This window comes from Girardinichthys multiradiatus, chromosome 18, assembly GCF_021462225.1.
Source record: "Girardinichthys multiradiatus isolate DD_20200921_A chromosome 18, DD_fGirMul_XY1, whole genome shotgun sequence".
NCBI lineage: Eukaryota > Metazoa > Chordata > Actinopteri > Cyprinodontiformes > Goodeidae > Girardinichthys > Girardinichthys multiradiatus.
Window position 1 is genome coordinate 36,732,258 of NC_061810.1, and position 21,537 is coordinate 36,753,794.

The following is a 21,537-nucleotide window of genomic DNA, read 5'->3' on the forward strand; positions in this document are numbered from 1 at the left end:
AGCCATGTCTGACATCTCTGCTCACTGAAAGAAGGAAGAACTGATTACAAAGCCAGTGCGGCCAAGCAGAAGAGAAACAGAAGAGAGGGGAGAGAGGCAGGGAGGGAGGGAAGAAGGGATAAATGCAAAAAAGGCCGTCTGAATAAAACACAGAAAGAGACTGAAAGAGATGCACAAGGAACAAAAACACGCTGTGTTCGTGAAAGGGAGCTGGTGAGAGCAATAGAAAGCAGGCAGACTTCAGTCGCTGGTGTTGCTGATCTGCAGTCCTCTCTCTCCCTCTCTTTCCCTCCCTGCCTCTCTGTCTCGCCCCGTGCCAGCTTGGACCGAGCCTTGGTATGATTTAGGGAATGGGTTTGGGGCTTTTGATTTGGATTTGCAGCTTTATGCTGTAGGAGTGGATTTGACCGTGCTGTTATTTCTGATTGAACACAGTGTGCGACGTGGAGACTCCTGCGGTGGCTGCTCCCCTCCCAGCAGCCTCCGGCTCTGTTTGGGCTATGGTCCTGACTGAGAACCGGGGCATCACCCAGATGCACGACTCCGACTGTGTGGGTGGGTAAAGGCAACAAACAACAGCATGGGAGCAAAGCAGATGAAATGGTAGGACGCGGTACTTTTACATTGTTATTATTCCAAAATTACATGCCAACAGCCTACAGGCTGCTATTTTTATCGACAATGCATGCATGCATCAGCGGCAGAAATATACAAGGCATCAGGCCTGCATTCAGAACACCCTCTTGATTTGCATTTGGATTTTAATAATATTGATTATAATTCATTTTATCATGAATGAAAGACTTTATAACCCAAATGAAGCCAGTGATTGCTGCATGTTTACATTGCAGTGGATGTGGGTGTGTCCCCTATGTATCTGAATGAGATGAGCCTCCAGTGCCTAGCAACCACTAATGTATATAGCAGTACTGACTGAACCATGTCCTACAAAACAACTGCTGCAAACGTTTTCATACCACTTGAACTTCTTCACAGATCAACCACAAACGTTAGCGTTTTTAATTTAATTTGATATGACAAACCAAGACAATGCAGTTCATACTGTGGAGGAGAAGGTAGATGACACATGATTTTCCCAGATTATTCCAAACAATATGAGAAATATGAGGTGCATTAGTATTGATGATTTCCTTGGCCAATGCTTAGAACCATTTTTATTGTAATTGCAAGTGCAAGTCTTTTGGGTTAGGGCACTACCAGCTTTGCACATCTAAAGACTCGATTGCTCCTTCCTCTTTGCAAAATAGCCCAAGCTGTGTCATACTGACTGGAGAAGGTATGTGAACAATAATTTTGAAGATAAGCCACACATTTACAATTGGATTTAGGTCTGGATTTTAAATGGGCCATTCTAACACATGAATATGCTTTGATCTAAATCTTTCCCTTGACCAGTCTCAAATGTTTTCTGCCTTTAACAGGTTTTCTCCTAGGATTTAGCTCCTTCCATCTTTCCATCAACTCTGACCAGCTTTCCTGTTCCCGCAGACAAACAGCCTCCCCATAGCATTGTGCTGCCACCACCATGTTTCACAATGGGGATTTTGTGTTCAGGATGATGTGCAGGATTAGCTTTCCTGCACAAATAACATTTTGCAAATAGGCAAAATTGGGCCTATTGTTGGGGCTTTCTTCTTGCCGTTCTTTCATAATGTCCAGATTTGTGGAGTGGATGACTAATTGTCCTGAGTTTGCGGTTGTCCCATAACCCGTTTTACATTTTTAGATGACAAAAAAAGTAAATCAATGTTTGCAAAATGACAAAATGTGACAAAAGTTTAAGGAATATAAATCATTTTGCAAGGCAATGTAAATGAAAGTGTACTGACCTGTTACTGATAGTATGTTCAAATACTTCCAAAGTATGAGGTAAATGTAAAAAAACTAAGAACTTCCCTTCTTTTCTTTATATGTACAGTTAAAATTAAATAAAGTAACAATACAGAGATGTTGTACTAAAAGATTGGGGAAAATCTGTGCTGCCCACCATAAACTTTAACAATCAGCTGGGTACCGCTGATAAAAATTGTTAAGCGCAGATTGTGACTTAAATGAAATGTTAAATATTTTCTAAGTAATAAAGAACTTTAAATTGCATATTAACAAAGTTATGAGCAAATGTTCATGCCAGTAAATTGCCTCCTCTGCTTATTTAGTTCTGTTAATCTGATGTTACTAAAGCTCCTCCTCTGCAAATCCCATGCAGTGCCTAATCACTGGCTCAACCCATATGTTCCCGGTTTGCATGGTATTTGTTCTGCTTGCACAGTGTCAACACTGGGCACATGAAATATTTGTAAACACTTTTAAACTGCTTTTGGAGTATCAGAGCCTATTCCAAAAGCGCCTTTACATACAGTGACAAAGTTTGCAGGAGCCAACAGTTCCTTGATCCTCTTTGGAAAAACACTTAAGTATAATCAAAGCTGCATCTGATAAGATGCTCAGTTCCTGCTTTTATGTGACCTCTAGTATTGACTCTAAGAAGGAGCAGGGAGGACAAAAGCATCATAGACATTTTAGTATAATGAATGTAAGCAGATGTAAAAGAGTTAAAAGAGGCCATATTTTACTTTAATGTGCCCCACAGTGTTTTACTGCACATGTAAAAGATATTCACAGTTATAGCACCCAAAATTTACTAAAAAGGTGTTATTTTCTCTAAAAAGAACTGGACTCAAAAATAAAATTTGTTGCACAGGCACCTCCTTACATTTCATAATGACAAATTCTGCAAAGATGTTTAAATTCCCACATCATGGGCATAAACATCATTTTGGCTTTTTTTTATTTTGCATTTGGGCTGTTCTGAACCATTTTTTGAACAATTATACAACATACAACATCGGTAATGTTTTGTTATAGAACAAGAAATGGATGCAGTAGTTTAAATTTATGGTGAATTTCTTTCCTAATTCATACAAGGTTAAAATTATCAATATATAGAGACTCAAACAAATACTAACAACCCAATTATTATTTGGTTAAATGTCCCTTAGCAAGTCACTCAGAAACCACACACTTTTGGTAGCCATCAACAAGGTCCTTGCATAGTTATGGCTTTGTATTCGACCATTTCAGACCTAAGAGGACTCTACCAACCACCAAGCATGGTGGTAGTAGGATAATGCAAATGGCTGTTCTAAAAGGACAGTGACCAAAACAAGTATCAAAATGTGTTTTGGGATGACTCCTTAAGGCTATTGAAATGTTGTAGTGCTTGGAAACCAATCAATGTAAATGAGCTTGTTAGGGCTTGCGAGATAGAGGACCCCGGAATGCAGACTAGCAGGCAGCATGACAGTAAGTGCAAAATGATTTAATAAAAAACAAAAACTCACTCTCAGAAGATGCAGGAACAAAACAATAAACGGGACAGGCAGGACAGGCTTGGCATGATCCACAAAACAAGACGTGAGCATGATTTGGCAACAAGACATGATTTGAGAAATGTTTCTGCGAGGAATAAACAGGACAGGTGTGTATATATGGAGTATAACCAGGTGAAACAAGAAGACAGATTAACTAGGTGCAGGTGTACTGGATAAAGTTAATTGACAGACAGAACAAAACGTGGCTGGAGCAAAAACAGAGACTCTTGAATACAAACAAACAAAAACTAAAGCATGACCAGAACCAAAAACCAAAATTGACAAAACATGAACACGACTAAGACATGACCAGAAAAATAAACAGAAACATGATTCAAAACTTGAACTGTGAATAAGACCAACAAAAACCCAAAAACACCCACAAATCATAACAGAGCTGTACTATTTCTAATGAGATAGATGGCCAAACCTACAGCCAGAATTAAGCCAGAACTATGTTGATGGCTAGATAAAGTGTAGTTTCTCTGTAACTAGCTAAGGACATTTAATCAAACATGAATAGGAGTGAATGCACATATTAGAGTCTTTATGTATAATTTTGAACCTGTGTGGTCTAGAGTAAATTCACTATAAAAGCAAACTTCTGCCACCATTTTTTGTTTTTAAACTCATTGATGTAGAATCATTGCAGCCTGGAAAAAGAACAGTCTAAATAAATCATTAAAAACCCCATATTTTTGACATTCATGCCTCTGATGAGTGTATGCTAGCTTTTAACTGGAACCACATATGCTGGTTTGCAGCAACCATAATTATTTTTAAAAAATTTAAATTTATTTTTTCCTCTGTTAATGGCTTTATTTGAATAAAATCCATAACATTTTATGTTTTACCTTGCTTTTAGTTTCAGTTTTAAAATCCAAAATGTTGGCTAATATATATTAGCATAAATGACAAACACTCCTTGGTTTAATTTTTAGCTCTTTGTTTTTATCTTTGTTAGTGTTAAATCTTTCTTTAACTAGAGGATTTGTTTTATTTAAAACATATGTTTTGACAGTGTTCTTGATAACAAAGGCCAGAACTTAAAACAACAATACATACATGTGGATAAAATAGGACTTAAAGGAAAAATCATATCAGTTGAAACCAACAAGGACATTAAAATGCATTTTCCCTACATGCTTCTGTGGTATCATTTAAAATATGAGCATTAGCCTCTCAGCAGATTCAGTAGTTCAGTTTCACATGCTGCTGCTGATTCCTTCAGGCATGCTTCCAGTTTAGCTGAAGATATCACAGGAATGTGCTCGGTTAGTCTATACTGGAGCAGCGTGAACTCCAAAGTGACACAAATGCTTGCTCTCTGTTGTGATGTTTGCTTGCGTTGAGTAATGCCTGCAGATAAACATAAAGCCTGGTCAGCTGAAGTCTAAATCTGGTTGCATATTTATGGAAAGAAATGTTTTTAACCGTGCAAATAGAATCCCTTAGGGCATTCTTTGGTTTCTCAGTACAGTTTTACTGCACAGCTAAGCCGCAGTTTTTTTTTTCTTTTCAACGTTTTTTTCTTCCCAGCAGCAGGGTGTCAAATTCAGATGGCTTTTTTATTAATGGTTTTTCAGTGCTGAGTTCAGACCTGTTTCTTCAGTGCAGCATTTTTGTGCGGACGCTTAGATCAGCCGACCAGCTGCATTTAGTTGCCCTAAAACTTGGAGGAAACTTAGAGGAGATTTGAGCTTTTTCTGTTCTGCCTCAAAATCTTTGGGACATGTTGGCTTTAAAGATTAGACAAGCATCTTTGCTTCCCGTTTTTCAGTCTCTTTAAAAAAACACATCTTTTCCCAATGGCCCATTGTGAGTTCACATAGTCCTTTTTTTGCAGAACTAGTGACCTTTATTTTTTCTGATTTTTTTTTTTTCAACAGTAAGCTGACAGGAAAGGGGTGAAGTGAGAGGGGGAATACATGCAGTAAAAGTCACCTGGGCCAGGGGTTGAATAAGCACCGGCTGCGCCAAGGACTGAAGCCTCTGAATATGGATCACGCGTTTTACCTGTTCGCCACTGCCGCATCTGCATAGTCCTTTTAATGGTTTTATTTTTATGAATGTTTTAACATTTGTTTTATTTCTTGGTTTTATGTATTTTATTTATCCTATTTTTGTACAGGACTTTGGGTAAACTTGTTTTAAATCTATAAAGCACAACTATCTCTGAACTATCTGCTGTGTTCCTTGGCCTTTATGTTCTTATTTCTTCACTAATATTCTCTAACAAACCTCTGAGGCCTTCACAGAACAATTATTACTATTATTATTATTACTGATTTATTCTCTAAATCATACACAAATGGCCCCTATACCAATTAGGTGACATCTGAAGGCAGAGGGAAATCAAAGTAGAGGAGGTTTATGCTTGTAGTGTTAAAAAATTTGAAAAAGCAAGGAGTATGAATACATTTGCAAGACAGTATTTTATTTTTTTTGTCAAATTTGTTTTATAATGAACTGGGTTAAAAGTGGTTTTCCAAGATCCACGAGGACAACATCATCCTGAAGATCACAGATGACACTGCAGTGATAGGACATATCACTGGTGGGGATGAAGCAGCCTACTGGAGGAAGGTGGCCGATCTGGTGTCCTGGTGCAAGGCCAACAACCTCACCCTCAACACCGACAAAACAAAGGAGATGATAGTGGGCATGAGGAAAGGGATTTCTGCTGTGAGAGCAGAGTGGTGCAGCGGAAGCCTGCTGGGCCCATAACCCAGAGGTCGATGGATCGAAACCATCCTCTCTTATGCCTTGCTTATGGGCAGTGGTGGCCTAGTGGCTAGAACAGGAGGTTTGCATTCACAAGGGGCCAGATTCGTATCCCACAGGTTGCCACTCTGGCTCCCTGAGCAAGAACCTTGGCCCCAGACTGCTCCCTGAGCGCTGCACAATGGCAGCCCACTGCTCCCTATAAAGGATGGGTTAAATGCAGAGGACAAATTTTGTTGTAATGTGCATAGAGATGATTATTATTATCTGGGAGCTCAAGGTGCCAAGGATGAGCAGTTTCAAGTATCTAGGTATCCACATCAGTGAGGACTTCGCCTGGACACTCCATACCAAACAGCTGGTTAGGAAGGCGCAACAGCGGCTGTACTTTCTGAGACTGAGGAAGTTTGGTATGTCTTTAAAGATCCTCGGAAACCTCTACAGCTGCATTGTCGAGAGCATCTTGACCGACTGCATTTCAGTCCGCAGAGAGTGGGGGAAAAAGATCAGCAGGACTCCACAGCAGAGCACCTATCACTCTAGAGTCCACAGAAAATTATCCTTAAAGACCCCATCCATCCTTACCATGGACTCTTCATATTTTGCATATTTTTCCCCTCAGGCTGGAGGTACAGAAGTGTGAAATGCAGGACCTCCAGATTGGTACAGCATAAAGAACTCATTTTCCCCTTCCGGCATCAGGCTTCTAAAACTGCTGACACTTCTCTGTAATTATGCACTGTATGTATTCACTGCCTCTATGTAGATAATTAGTGGTTTTTTTTGCACATCCTCCTCTGCTCATTGAATACAGCTATGGCACATTAGTGCAATCATTTTTTGTATGTTTGTACATTTGTATTGTTTGTATTATTATTTCTTCTGTTTATTTAGCCTTTGAAGTGTACAGCAAATTAACAATTTAATTACACAGGTAAACATGTTCTTTTGACTGTGTATATGACAATAAACATAAAACCGATCTGGAAACTGACTAATTTCACATTTTCATGCCTATTCGGCAGGCATTAAAATCTAAAGCTTAATTTTTATGTTTGTAGATGTATTTACAGTTGTCAGCTTGTTTAACGTTTACTCCTCCCTCTTTCAACCATCTGTTTCAGCCTGAGCTCAGCCAGCCCTGCCCACTCCCCCAAAGAGGAATACGTTATCGCCCAGTCCGCTGAGGCCACCACAGAAGAAATAGTCCCCGATCAGTCTGATTACCAGGAGGAAACTCAGGAAGACAAATCCAAGCCGACAGAGAGGAAATCTGTCCCAGGTTAGTCGGCTACACATGAACTCTTGTAGAGCCAAATATCATGCAATTTAAATACAACAAACATCTGAGCCTATTCTCCCTGTCTCTTCCTCTCAGAGGATGTGCCACTCTGTGGCTTATGTCCCATGCTTGGCCTTGATGGGCAGGAGGAAGAAAGGTCCTGGGAGGAGCAGCTGGATGCTCACCAGGAGCAGCTGGAGAAGGAGATGCAAGAAGCCAGGAGGATGGTGTTCCGGTTACAGGTAACTAGCTTATAACGTACTGGGAAAACTGCTTAGAAACAACACAATCTCAGTTCAGAGGTACAATTACTGCAGACAAAAACAGCATATTTGAGTTTTCATCTAGGTAAAGAAAGATTTTTTCACTGAATTAAATCACACCAAATAACCAATAAAAAGCTGTATAATTAATCCACTCAAGTAAATAATTATTTAACTGCATTTTCAATATTTAGTGCGGAAGATTTATAACAAGGACAAGATTAGCTTCAGTTAACGTCATCTGTTTTAGAAATATTTACATTACATCAAATGAGCAGAACATATAGTGAATAAAGCACAAAACCATATTTGAGGAGAGCATATCTAATATCAAAATTATGGGAATTATAAATATTCTTTTTAGCTTAAACATCAATCGATCTTTTTTTCTCTATCTATTTATCCGTGCTGAGTCATGGGGGTACTAGTGCCTATTCCATGCAGTCATCAGGCAAGAGGCGGGTTAAAGCCTGGACAGGTCACCAGTGCTTTACAGGGCAACACAGACATACACAGAGCTGACAACCATGCACACAGACACTCATACCAAAGGGTGATTTAGAGACACTAATTAACCTAACGTGTATTTTTGGACTGCTGAAAGAAGACAGAAAGAACCAATGCATGCAGGGGGGAGAACATGCAAACTCCATGCAGAAAGAACCTACGTGAGGATTTGAACCCAGGACCTTCTTGCTGCAAGATAACAGTGCTAACTGTTCCACCTTGCAGGCATAAGCAAACATAGTAGGAGTAAATTTACAGACAGAAAAACAAAAGCAGTTTTCTTCTTTTGTAGTTAAAAAAAGAAAGAAGTACAGTGATTTCCTGTGTTCAGCAAAGTGCTGCAGCTGCAGTAATCAATAAAAAAAACTGTAGAGAAACTATAACTAAATATGTCTGATGACTTACAGAGGTTCATTTTCTTCAACATACAGCAGTGCCAGTGCTTTAAACCTAGTCAGTGTCTACAAGCTTGTTAATTTGATATCATTTTCTATTTACCTCATTTACTCTGATATGTTTCTCAAAAAATACAATTCCTTGCAAAAGTATTCACAGCTCTTAAACTTTTTCAGATGTTGTTGTGGTACTACCACAAAAAATCAATTTTAGTCAGATTTTGAGAAAATGTCATGTCCAAAACTGCTTAGATTCACTTACTAAATTTCAACATTTATTAACATTTATTTTAAGTGCTTATGTTTTATTTTTAGCAGCATTCCTGATTCTGTGTTTCCTTAGGGTTTGCTGCTGCATGGCTCCCTCCCTGAAGAAGACCAGGACGGATCTGGGAGCTTCGGGGACAACCGAGCGACCACAGAGCAGCAGCTGGTAAGGTACCACTTCCTCTCTCTGCTAAGGCATCACTTGGTCACCACTCTTGTGGGAAGTGTCCATGTCAGGCCTTCTCCTGTAACGATGTTTGCAGCCGTCACTCCCTTCAGGGCAGCTGCTGGAGAGTGCCGATGAATTCTGTCTGATCTGCTAGCCCGCTGTCATGAGTTTCTGTTGCCTCTTCATGCATTCTGACATTTTTCCGTTCTCTAATTATCCTGCCCGTGCTCTCTTCCTTTGAAGGTTCTAATCCGCAGTCGTCTGGACCAAAGCATGGAAGAAGCCCTTGATCTGAAGGTACAGTGAGTAAATGTAATTAGAATTAATATAGATGAGCCTCCGTTCTTTAATGAGCATGTTTATGTGTGTGGCTCACAGAGGGAGCTCCTGAGGCACAAACAGGAGACGCGACATATTCAGGCCATCAAGGTAAACCTCTTAGTCTAGTTTTGTATTTATGTTTGGGACTAAAATGGATTAAAGGACACAAGTCATTTTATTTAATTTTACATGCTCTTAAACTAAAGATTCAATAGATTCAATAGAACGCACACAGATGGTTTTCTTTCTTTCGTCCAGTTTCTATTTAAACCATTTATAACATGTACAATACAGTGAAGAAGTCAGATCATCAAACTAATATTAATATTGTACAAAGATACCCTAAGAAAATACAAAAAGCAGTTATCGAATAATGGTTTAATTTTTTAAGAGAAAAAGGCTATCCAAATCAACCTGGACCTATGTGCAAGAGTAATCCCCCCCTAAACCTAGTAACTGGTTAAGCCACCATTGGTTTCAGTGAGTCTTTTACATCGCTGTGGAGAATTCTTGGCCCACTCTTCTTGTCAGAACTGCACTAAATCAGCCACAATGGAGGATTTGAGAGCATTTAAGTCCCGTTTAAGGTCATGGCACAAGATTTCAATTGGATTTAAATTCCACTTAAGCCTTTGAGTAGGCCACCTCACAAATCACTTTATGTTTGTTTTTTTTCACCATTCAGAAGTGGACTTGTTGGTGTGCTTAGGATCATCATATTGTTATATAACTCAAATGCTCTAATGGCCGGATATTCTTCTTAAGTATTTCCTGCTAGGGAGCAGAATTTATGATTCCATCAGGTACAGCAAGTTGTCCAGATCCTGTAATTTGGTAGGGGTGCCATTCCTTGAAACATTCACCACTCTTCCATGTTTTCTACATTTGTGGTTCTTACTATGTTCTACAGAAGTATCAAAGAAATGCATTTATAATCCTTTTCAGACTGGTTGTGTCAGTGATTTTGTTTCTCATTCGTTCCTTAATTTCTTTAGATTGGAGCTAGTCTGACACTCTCGAGAACTTTTAGCCTACTTCATGTTGTCAGACAGGTTCTGTTTAACTGACTTCAGGCCTGGGTGTGGATAGTTAAACTGTCTTCAACTGTTCAAAAAATGTAGTTATTCACAGTCAATTAATAATTTAACGAGAGAGAAAATTTGTTTCCCATATATGGCCAGGTTGATTTAAATTGTTATTTTTTTTAATTAAATCATCATTTGAAATCTGCTTTTTGTGTTTACACAGATAATCTTTCTCTGATATTGACATTTGTTTAATGATATGAAACATTTAAGTGTGACAAAAAAGCAAAAACTAAGGAATTCAGTGAAAGGGGCAAACTCTGTCTTAGCACTGTCACAGAGAGACAAAATGCTGCAGTTTCCATGACAGAAATAGTAGTTTTTAATCCAACAAAAATTAAGAAAATTCAAAATTATTCTCATATATATGCATCAAAATATCTGTTTATTAAAATTTAAACAGTGCATCAAAGTACATGGTGTTGCTTGGTGCATTTAAAGACTGAAAACAGTGGACATTTAATTTGATTCTGATCACTGATTAGTTCAAATGTTCATCTCTAAACATACTACATTCAGTTTTAATTTGTTAACAGGAAATGGAAAATATAGTGTTGATGAGATAGATACAGTTGGTCTGCCTTTGCATGTTGACCTCTTTGATCTTCTCTCATTAGGATGCTATGCAGCAGCGCCTGTCAGTGCAGGAGGATGCTGTACTGCAGCTAAAGCAGGAACTACTGAGGTGCAACATGGCCAAAGATCAGTTAGGAGGAGAAAATGTGAGACAAGTGATGATTTCCTTTTTGACCTAATAAAATATCTGGCTGGGATGCTGGTATATGTGAGAGAAATATATATAAAGCTTCCCTATCCCACTCTGCCTGCCTGCAGGAAGAGCTCAAATGCAAGCTGAGTGAAAGGAACAAATTACTCAGTGAATACGAGGTATGCCCTTTCATTATTTGCATCGCAAAGGATTTTCCTTTTACGCATTCAGGTAAAGCTTTTGTTGTATATTTTGCTCGTCTGTCTTGTCAAAACAGCAGCAGCTGGGGAAAAAGGACAGATTACTGCAGCAGCAGCAACAGAAGCTTGATGAAGCTCAACATAAAGCACATGAAGTCAGCCACGGACGGGTACAGAGCATGATGTGGTGGAAGCATTACAGCACCACAATCCACATTTCAATGTGAATAAATGTAACAATGATCAGAGAGCCTTTTTCAATGCACAGCTACTTCACACATGACAGAGCCCACATTTCTTATTATCATATCAACAAATCACTTGATACAACATAAACCACTGATGCAGTTAGACAGCTCAATACTTAAAAATAAAGCTGTATTTTCTCATGCAACTCAGCACTTCAGGCTATTCAGACCAGTATACACTGGTCAGAATAAAAAGTGCATTTTTCAGGGAAGTTGTTTTTATATATTATGATGAATTTCCTGAAGCAGTGGGCTTTTCTTGGAGCAAGATGGGGGATTACTCAAAATAAACACAAGTGCTCCATGGTTTTTTGTGATTTCAACCATATCGTGTGGTGCAGCAAAATGAGGCACAAATGTGTTTCTAAAAGTTTTTAACAACCATTTGGTCAAGAACTTTGTGTTTGAATTTACTGTGGATTTTCTTTTGTCTTAACGATACATACAGGTTCTAATATGACCATACACCCCGACTAATATTTAGATCAATTTTATTAGTTAGTTGCAGACTAATTACAATTATTTTGTTGCCACCAACAAGCTTCCAAAACTATAAAAACATTTTGTTGCACATACCCATCTTTTAGGATAGTCCACAAGTTAATGGACTGCATTTACAGTGCCTTGCGAAAGTACTTGGCCTCCTTGGACTTTTCAACCTCTTGCCACATTTCAGACTTCAAACATAAAGATATAAAATTCAAATTTTTTGTGAAGAATCAACAACAAGTGAGACACAATCGTGAAGTAGACTGAAATTTATTGGATGTGTCAAACTTGTTTAACAAATAAAAAACTGAAAAGTGGGGCCTGCAATATAGTATCAGACCAGTGCAAATCTACCAAGACCCGGCCGTCCCTCTAAATTCTCATCTCAAACAAGGAGAAGACTGATCAGAGATGCAGCCAAGAGGCCCATGATCACTCTGGATGAACTGCAGAGATCTACAGCTGAGGTGGAAGAGTCTGTCCATAGGACAACAATCAGTCATACACTGCACAAATCTGGTCTTTATGGAAGAGTGACAAGAAGAAATCCATTTCTCAAAGATATCCATAAAAAGTCTAGTTTAAAGTTTACCACAAGCCACCTGGGAGACACACCAAACATGTGGAAGAAGGTGCTCTGGTCAGATGAAACCAAAATCAAACTGTTTGGCCACAATGCAAAACAATATGTTTGGCGTAAAAGCAACACAGCTCATCACCCTGAACACACCATCCCCACTGTCAAACATGGTGGTGGCAGCATCATGGTTTGGGCCTGCTTTTCGTCAGCAGGGACAGGGAAGATGGTCAAAATTGATGGGAAGATGGATGGGCCAAATACAGGACCATTCTGGAAGAAAACCTGTTGGAGTCTGCAAGAGACCTGAGACTGGGACGGAGATTTATCTTCCAATGATCCAAAACATAAAGCCAAATCTACAATGGAATGGTTCACAAATAAACGTATCCAGGTGTTGGAATGGCCAAGTCAAAGTCCAGACCTGAATCCAATCGAGAATCTGTGGAAAGAGCTGAAGACTGCTGTTCACGAACGCTCTCCATCCAATCTCACTGAGCTTGAGCTGTTTTGCAAGGAAGAATAGGCAAGAATTTCAGTCTCTCGATGTGCAAAACTGATAGAGACATCCCCCAAGAGACTTGCAGCTGTAATTGCAGCAAAGGGTGGCGCTACAAAGTTTTAATGCAAGGGGGCCAAATAATATTGCACGCCCCACTTTTCAGTTTTTTATTTTTTTATTGTTTATTTATTTGTTATTTGTGGTTTGACACATCCAATAAATTTCATTCCACTTCACGATTGTGTTCCACTTGTTGATTCTTCACAAAAAATTTGAATTTTATATTTTTATGTTTGAAGCCTGAAATGTGGCAAAAGGTTGAAAAGTTCAAGGGGGCCAAGTACTTTCGGAAGGCATTGTATATTGTTATTTTCCAGTCATACCGACCACTAAAAGCACTTTACACTAGAGGCACATTCACCCAGTCGCACTTTCATATGTGCATATATTCATACACTGATGCGCAGGTCTGTAGGCAACTTGAGGTTAAGTGCCTTGCCCAAGGCACATCGATATGTGGCATTAGGAAGCTGGAGTAGAACCCACAGTTGCCTCAGTTTTTCAATAAGATGCCAGTTTCATTCCAGAAGCTTAATGTTATCCTACTTTATACATTCTTAAATTAGTGATGTGTTTTTGAGATCATTATTTTCTTGGCACACCAATTTTTGTCCAAGTTTTAGTCTTGTTTAATCAGTGAAGTGATACATTTGGAGGAAAACCTTGTTCTTTGTTATTCCCTCTACTTTGTGCAATACACCAGCAGTGAAACAGTCACTTAGCATGATGCCGCCTCTCCCATGCTCGACAGTGTTCTTAGGTTTAAGAATCCTCATCTCTACTCCTCCAAACATTCTGCTTGTCATTGCAGCCACATAGCTCAATCTGCCCGTCTAACCATGAAAGTTTTCTCCCGATGGCATTTGGGTTCTCCATGAAATCAGCTGCAAATTTTAGTCAAGCTTGAAAGTGTCCATTTGGAATAGGCGCTTCTGTCTGGTTCAGCAGCCTTTCAGTCCATTTTTAATAGTAAACTGACTCTGGTGTTCCAGCATGTTCCAGGTTATGGCCGACTAGAGCTTTGGTTGTTTTAAGGTTGTTCCTTATTAGCCTAACCAATTTCCTTTCATGGGAGGGTGCCGATTTTGGTGTTATGGTAGATACTGGGACACACTTGGGTGTTCTAGCAGGACACTAATCCCAACAAACTGTATCGAACTCGGTTTTCAAATGCCTATACAAGACTAACGTTCCGCTTCCTGCCAAAACCTTCCTGACTTCAATTCTATTGAAGATTTTTGAGCTTTGCCTAAAAATGGGTCAGTGGCAGCTAAGCCTACCAGTTTAGATTAACTCTGCCAATGCTGCCAATAAGAGTGTTCAAATATCCAACTAGAATTTTCCCAAAAGCTGATTGATGACGACAAAAACTCCCCAGTAAAGTTCAACTTGCTGAGGACCATTTAAACTGAATATGATTGGGGTTGTAAGAATATATTGGAGGCTGTGTGTATAATTTTGACCCGTGTGTATCAGAGAAAATCAAAAAGGTCCCAAATTAATGACATTCATGCCCATGAGTGTATGTACACTTAATTAGGTTTTTTTCATTTATTTACTCATTCATAATAAACGCTGTATAATACTACAAAGGTTATTCACACCGATCTTTATTTAAATTCCATGTCTCCATCTTATAGTCATTTAGGGTGGAAAATGGTGGATATAGTAATTCAGTGGCATCAACTTCTCCTTCAACGTTTCAGCGCAATACACCGGTATGTATAATTTTTTGGCATTTTTACCACATTAAACTGTTATTCCAGACTGTTGTATGAAGTTTGTTTTTGGTGACAAAAAGGGAAGTTTGGATTTCAATTGGTGGTGCCTAAACTGTTCTCCATCCCTAATGAAAAACAGAGCTAAATGTGCAAAATTCTAAATCTTTAACAAAAATGTACCTTGATCTAAAGGTTTTTCACAATTTCATTTTTTGAGAGTTATGTGCTCATTTTAATGTGATGCTGCCAACATGTTGTGAAAAGTTGCTTTGTCTATTAGAGGTATAGCTGGGGAAACATTCATAACATTTTATAAGGAAAATATTTAAAAATACTAACAATTTAAAATAGAAAACAAATTTGAGGATCTGTGTTACATTAAAAAAATTCAATGAAATCTTAAATGTTTACCTTCCTTCTATCCAGGACTTATACAGGTCTAGGGTCAGGAAAATGGCAGCTAAAATCTCGGTAGACCCTGCACACAGGCTTTTACCTTCAGGTCGGCGATACAGAGCGCTTTCTGCTAAAACCAGCCGCCACATAGACAGTTTCTTCCCCCAGGCTGTTTCTTTTATGAACACTTGACAGTCAGAGTTCCAGAGCAACACCATGCAACTTGGACTGATCTCACATTATATTCCATTGTAAAGTTAATTGCATATATATATATATATATATATATATATATATATATATGTACATTTAAAAAGATATTTTTAAAAAATCCCTCACTGAGAGCAAAGGGTACCGGAGTCAAATTCCTTGTTTGTCTGTACAAACTTGGCAGTAAAGCTGATTCTGATTCTGATCTTCAATGTGAACAAAGCAGATGATTATAGATTTCCACAGAAAAACAGAAGGATGTTAAACACTATTAATACATCGCTGTTCACTGAGAAGAGTGGAATGAAGAAGCAACGGTGAACCTGTATGCAATAAAGAACTAAGCAGACTGTGCTTATTGAGATAGCTTAGGTCTTTGAGTGCTTGCAGCAAGATGCTGCAGATCTTCTATATGCCTGTTGAGAGTAACATCCCTTCTGCCCTCATCTTTTGTGGTAGCAGCATCAGATCCAGTGATTTTAAAAAAGCTAAACAAGCTGATTAAGTAGGCTGGTTCTGTTCTGGAGCTGCTAAAGATGATTGTGCAAAGACGAATGCTTCACAAAATGAAGACCATAATGGAGAACCCCCAAAACCGTAAATAAAGTATGTTTGGTGAGAGGCTTCTTCAGATCCGCTTTAAGACAGACTCTTCGTGCCGTCACCATCTACTGTGATTGTTTTAAGAAATTTGGATAGTGAGTTCTACAACATTTAAATTCCTTTTGAGATTAAGAAAGTATTTTGAAATTTAATTGAACTAAACAATGCAAAAAACTAAACTAAACCAGAGAAACAGTACTCCCCACACTTTTCAAATAGATAATTTTGGACTTATCTGTTTATTGTTTTTATTATTAATATTAGGATAACATTTCTTCCTAAATTGGATCTGTTTGTTTTGTAAAGTACCTTGAGATTACATTTTTGTGAATTAACACTATATATAGTAAAGCCCAAAATTATTCGCACCCCTGGCAGATTTAAATTTAAAAATATTTTCATTCAACCCAAGTTAGTTTGATAGGAAATGAGACAGGCATCTCTCAAAAGATAATAAGATGTTGTATAAGAAGTTTTTTTTTTTTTTAAATCTGTTTTTATATACATTTTATTAATAAAGGACATGTCAAACACTATTTATATCTTTCTCAATCATAAAAGGAAATTTTTTATTGCCATCTAATTGCTGACCAGTTTTTTGATTGTTTTCCGTGCTATTCTGATAATTTATCTTTGGTGATGAGCTTCAGATCTTAAAGGTTGGAAGGCCTCCCTGCCATCACCCTAAGCTTTAGCTTCCTCCACAGATTCTCTATCAGATTCAACTCGGGATTTTGGCTGGGCCAATGGAAATGTTTAATGTACTCCCAACCAGAACATGTTGGTCAAATTAAAAGCTTGGGCTGAAGTAGAAATACACTGAATTAAACTGAATATGGAATATGAGTCTAAGGTTGTTTTGACACAGGGTGAAGAGCTGCAGCTCGTCAGGGGAGCGCTGCGGAGTCTCAGGGACAGTTTCTCGGGTCATGACCCCCAGCATCACACCCTGGACACTTTGGAGCAGGGTGTATCGAGCCTCATGGACCGACTCCACTCCTTGGACACCCAGCGGAGACGGGAGAGAGGGGTACGCACACACACACCGACTCTGAAATGTTAAAAATGTTGTGTTTACCAGAAGGAGTAATTGGTTCTTCTTCCAGGAGGAATTTAAATCGCCAGGACGCAGAGCCAACTCAACAGATCGTGACTCCTGGCCGCCGAGCTCAAGTGAGACAAGCAAAATCTTTGTGTTTTGTTCATAATTTGTCAACCACAGCAACATTTTAACTTAAATCAAATTGTCCCATTCAATTGTACTACCATGTATGCAGAATTGATCACAAGCTGTGAGGCCAGAGCCATTACAGATTGTTATGTCTGTTATTTGTGTCATTATTTCCAGAAATGGCGCACTCACACAGCAGCCCGGGACTGGATGCTGTTGTCTCTACTAAAGTGCTCTATTTCACAGATCGCTCACTCACTCCGTTTTTGATTAACATCCCAAAAAGGTACAAAAAACATGAGTATTATGGTGCATTTATGTTGCAGGGTTTATTCCTTTGCTGTAGGAAGATATAGGCTTATGTAGTTTTTTAAACAAATTGCTGCCAAAGTTAAAGCCAGATTGAGGCATGACCAGAGCTTTCAAATGGGTTCTTAGGCAGCTTAGGGTTTATCCTAGAAAAGCTTCATGTTTATTGGGATGTGTGGATGCATAGATCATGACTGACAGTTTGTGTTTACAGGCTGGGTGAAGTGACACTGCGAGACTTTAAGGCTGCTGTAGACAGACAGGGCAATTTCAGATATCACTTCAAGGCTCTTGACCCAGAGTTTGGCACAGTGAAAGAGGAGGTAGGTCAATAATTTTAACATCAAATTTAATAGGAATAAAAAAAAAAACTGCACAGTGCCTGGCAAACATATTCATACTTCTTTAATTCTCTAACATTTTGTCAGGGTAAAAACAAACTTTGGGTGAAGTGTCTTGCCCAGGGACACTACGATTCAGAAGTGGGGGTTCGAACCGGGGTTTGAGACATCGTCGCCCAATGTAGTTGATGAACTATCATTCTCTGTTAATGCAGAAATGCTGTCGAAGATGAGGACAAAGACTCCAAGATAGTTGTCAAAACATGATCAGAACCAAAATTGAGCAAAGGTCCAGTTGCCTTTGATTTAAGCCTGTGCAGTTGTCATGACTGATGACTGAGAATATGCACAGGCAAACTGTTGTGATGTGTGCAGGTTTAAATTGACTATTTTCTGTTGTGCTGAATCTGTTATGTTAATTTTAAGAAAATTAACACCATTAGTTAGAAAAGTGTTGCAAGCAGACACATCCTCTGTTGCACAGATTTGCTGCAATACAGTCATCCAAGGTGGAATTTAGTATCAGTGTAAGCAAGGCCTCAGAGATTTGTTAGAGAACATTAGTGAACAAAAAGCGTCACAAAGAACAAGGGAACACAGCAAACAGATTAAGAATAAAGTTGTGGAGGGTTGGGTTATAAAACAATATAGCACTTCCATCATCTGGAAATGAAGAGTGTGGCACAATTGCAAACTACCAAGACATAGCTCTCCTCATACACCAACAAGCCAGGCAAGGACAGAGAAAATTATTTTAGCAAGTGTCCATTAGGCCCATGGTAACTCTGGAGGAGCTCCAGAGACCCACCACTCAGTTGGAAGAATCTGTTGAGGAGAACTGTCAGTTATACACTCCACAAATCTGCACTCTATAAAAAACAGAAAAGAAGAAAGCCATTGTTGAAAGAGAGTCAGAAGAAGATCAATTTGCAGTTTGCTACAAAGGACACAACAACCATGTGGAAGAAAGTACTCTGGCCAAAAAAACATTATTTTAATAAAATTATATTTTAAAGAATGATTGGCTAAATAAAACCAACCTTCTGGATGACCAATTCTCAACGGTGTTTAATTAGCTGCCTTTATTTATTAAAATAATATTTAAAGAAATATTATTAAGGACATAGTAAAATGATGTTTAAGAAAATATTATTTTAAATAGGAACCAAATCTTTAAGAAATTAGGCTTAAGGGTGTTTAATTAGCAATCAAGTTTAGTAAATTAATATTTAGGGAAATATTATTTCCTAGATTTCTAGTTTCCTAGAAAACTAACAAACTGTTTGGGTAAATGATCTTTAGTAGGCAAGCACGTGTTCTTAGCTGTTAGCAGTTGAAGCAAACAAAAGAAACTTGTAGCTTATAATCAGAATCAAACATACCTTTAAAATACCATTAATAAAAGGGTTAAAATGCATAAGCGCGAACGGTACATTATGGTCAATCTTCTGTGTTTAAAATCACCCTTTAAATAAAGTTTGTCTTAACTTAAAAAAACAAACACAACACATAAACTGAGCATGTGCTGAGTTTTCAACACAAACAAAACCAAACGTCACAAAACTAAAAATATTTAGATTATTTCATTCTAAACTACTTCTCTCTGCCCAAAACACAACCTCCTACGTGAACCGTGCTGAGGAAACGTTGTCCGGTGCGACGAAGTTGAGGAAAGCATCCACAGTGAACAAAGGGTTAACTGCAGCTAACCTCCAGCTCTGGGGTGGGGCGGCTCATTCTGTCGGTTGGCCAAACTGCACATTACTGCTGTAACCACGGTGATGCTGTCTCGTTGTCCTTCCTTTAGACCGGGAAAAACTGCTCCACCCGGCGTTGTAGAGATGTCTCTGCTGGGAACTCTCTGGAACACAGTTTGCTTCTGTGGACCTCAGCGAGAAAAGTCAAGCAACGCTTGTACCTTAATTACCCTGTTCATTAATGAATACCAGATACACAAGTAGCAATTAATTCCTACATAACTTAGTGCATATGATCGCGTGATCGTATGACACTCTTTGATTGACTGATTGATTGTTTTTTATATTTTTTACAGGGACAGTGCACAACAATACATTGACCTAAAAATAGGAAATATGCATGGTGCCAGGTTATAACAAAATATGCTAATTTCCACCTGTAGTCCCTTGACAGGTTGATGTTAATCATACAACACAATCGTAACAGACCTCGCCCCTCAGTTACACCAGTTATTAAAGACTTCCAGGGATTTATCATTTCTCTATCACACGCTTGCACCTATACAATAAACATCTCTACCACACATACACTTTCACACACTCACATACTTTCCAAAAGAACCAACTATATTTCCATTTACACACATTCATCACTGAGTGCAGACCTGCTTTGATAAAAGCCCATTCTTTGTCAAACGTGCAAACATTGAGAAACTTGTACATATTATAATCTCAGTTGGTAATGTATTCCACTGACTCATGGCAACAACAGAGAAGGCAGATTTAGCAAAAGATGTCTTACATTTTGGAATGCTGCATTCTCCTCTAGAGGTCGGCCTTGTTACTCTAGTTGTTATTTCTGAGCTCAGTGTGACATACCTTCTTAGAGGAGGAGCTATGGGGTAAGAACGCTGTCAAAAACAATGTGTATGTAAAGACGGAAATGTGTGCATATTAGTCAATAGTTGTGCATAAGTAAAATCCAAAAGAGGTATTGTATATTTTCTCTGTAAGAACACAAAATAAAATGTTACAGCTTCAAGAAATTACAAACACAAAGTTCAAGTTTACAGTTGTGGTTTATTCTTTATGAATACAATATGCTATAACAGTTTGTGAATGCGATTTATTTTCAATGAGAATACGAATTTACATCAGCGACTTGGTGTCACGTGATCTCAGGCTGGTTAGTGGAGCACAGAGAGTCGATTCGCGTTGCGCATGCGCTGTCACACTCCTCACCGCCAGTAAACGTAGTGCCGGAATGGGAGGTAATTCAGTCTAAAAGGAATATTAGGAACAGAGGGGAGATAGGGGGAAATCAAGAGTATTATAAATAAAGCATTGTTCTTATTTTTATGAAATACAAAACTAAAACATAGAATATAGTGGGTGGAGTTATACAATAATGTACAGTAGGTGGCAGTATGCACCTCTGAATTTGTTGCGAACCGCCAGCAGAAGAGAAGAAGCAGCAGCACTAGCGCCAAGATGACGGACCAAGAGCATATATTAACGACATTAAGACATATATAAACTTTTTAACATTACCTGGCTTTGTACCGTAGTTTCTTGGTCCGTTCTTTTGGCGCTAGTGCTGCTGCTACTTCTTCTTCTTCTCTTCTTCTGCTGGCGGTTCGCAACAAATTCAGAGGTGCATACTGCCACCTACTATGCATCATTGTATAACTCCACCCACTATATTCTATGTTTTAGTTTTGTATTTCATAAAAATAAGAACACTGTTTTATTTATAATATTCTTGATTTCCTCCCTATCTCCCCTCTGTTCCTAATATTCCTTTTAGACTGAATTACCTCCCATTCCGGCACTATGTTAAAGAGTTGCACAATTTTTTTACATGATTTTTAAAAGTCAAGGTTTGATCCAGAGTAACAC

General features: G+C 38.6%; 1 protein-coding gene across 4 annotated transcripts in view; it reads left to right on the top strand.

Moving 5' to 3' along the window:
• dixdc1a (DIX domain containing 1a) overlaps nt 1–21,537 on the top strand; it is a 25,750-nt gene continuing 4,213 nt past the window's right edge. Inside the window, exons 1-15 of one of the 4 annotated variants that reach the window (XR_007042365.1) lie at nt 1–336; nt 436–603; nt 7,241–7,398; nt 7,495–7,640; nt 8,907–8,996; nt 9,243–9,296; nt 9,378–9,428; nt 11,023–11,127; nt 11,240–11,293; nt 11,392–11,537; nt 14,831–14,908; nt 16,989–17,150; nt 17,227–17,293; nt 17,469–17,577; nt 17,815–17,923. Coding sequence is in view for 3 of the 4 variants with exons in the window: in XM_047391539.1 (XP_047247495.1) it covers nt 581–603; nt 7,241–7,398; nt 7,495–7,640; nt 8,907–8,996; nt 9,243–9,296; nt 9,378–9,428; nt 11,023–11,127; nt 11,240–11,293; nt 11,392–11,484; nt 14,831–14,908; nt 16,989–17,150; nt 17,227–17,293; nt 17,469–17,577; nt 17,815–17,923 (1,299 nt within the window). In the remaining variant the exon portion in view is untranslated. The remainder of the gene's footprint in view (nt 337–435; nt 604–7,240; nt 7,399–7,494; nt 7,641–8,906; nt 8,997–9,242; nt 9,297–9,377; nt 9,429–11,022; nt 11,128–11,239; nt 11,294–11,391; nt 11,538–14,830; nt 14,909–16,988; nt 17,151–17,226; nt 17,294–17,468; nt 17,578–17,814; nt 17,924–21,537) is intronic. The other 3 variants (XM_047391540.1, XM_047391539.1, XM_047391541.1) reach the window with 3 other exon arrangements.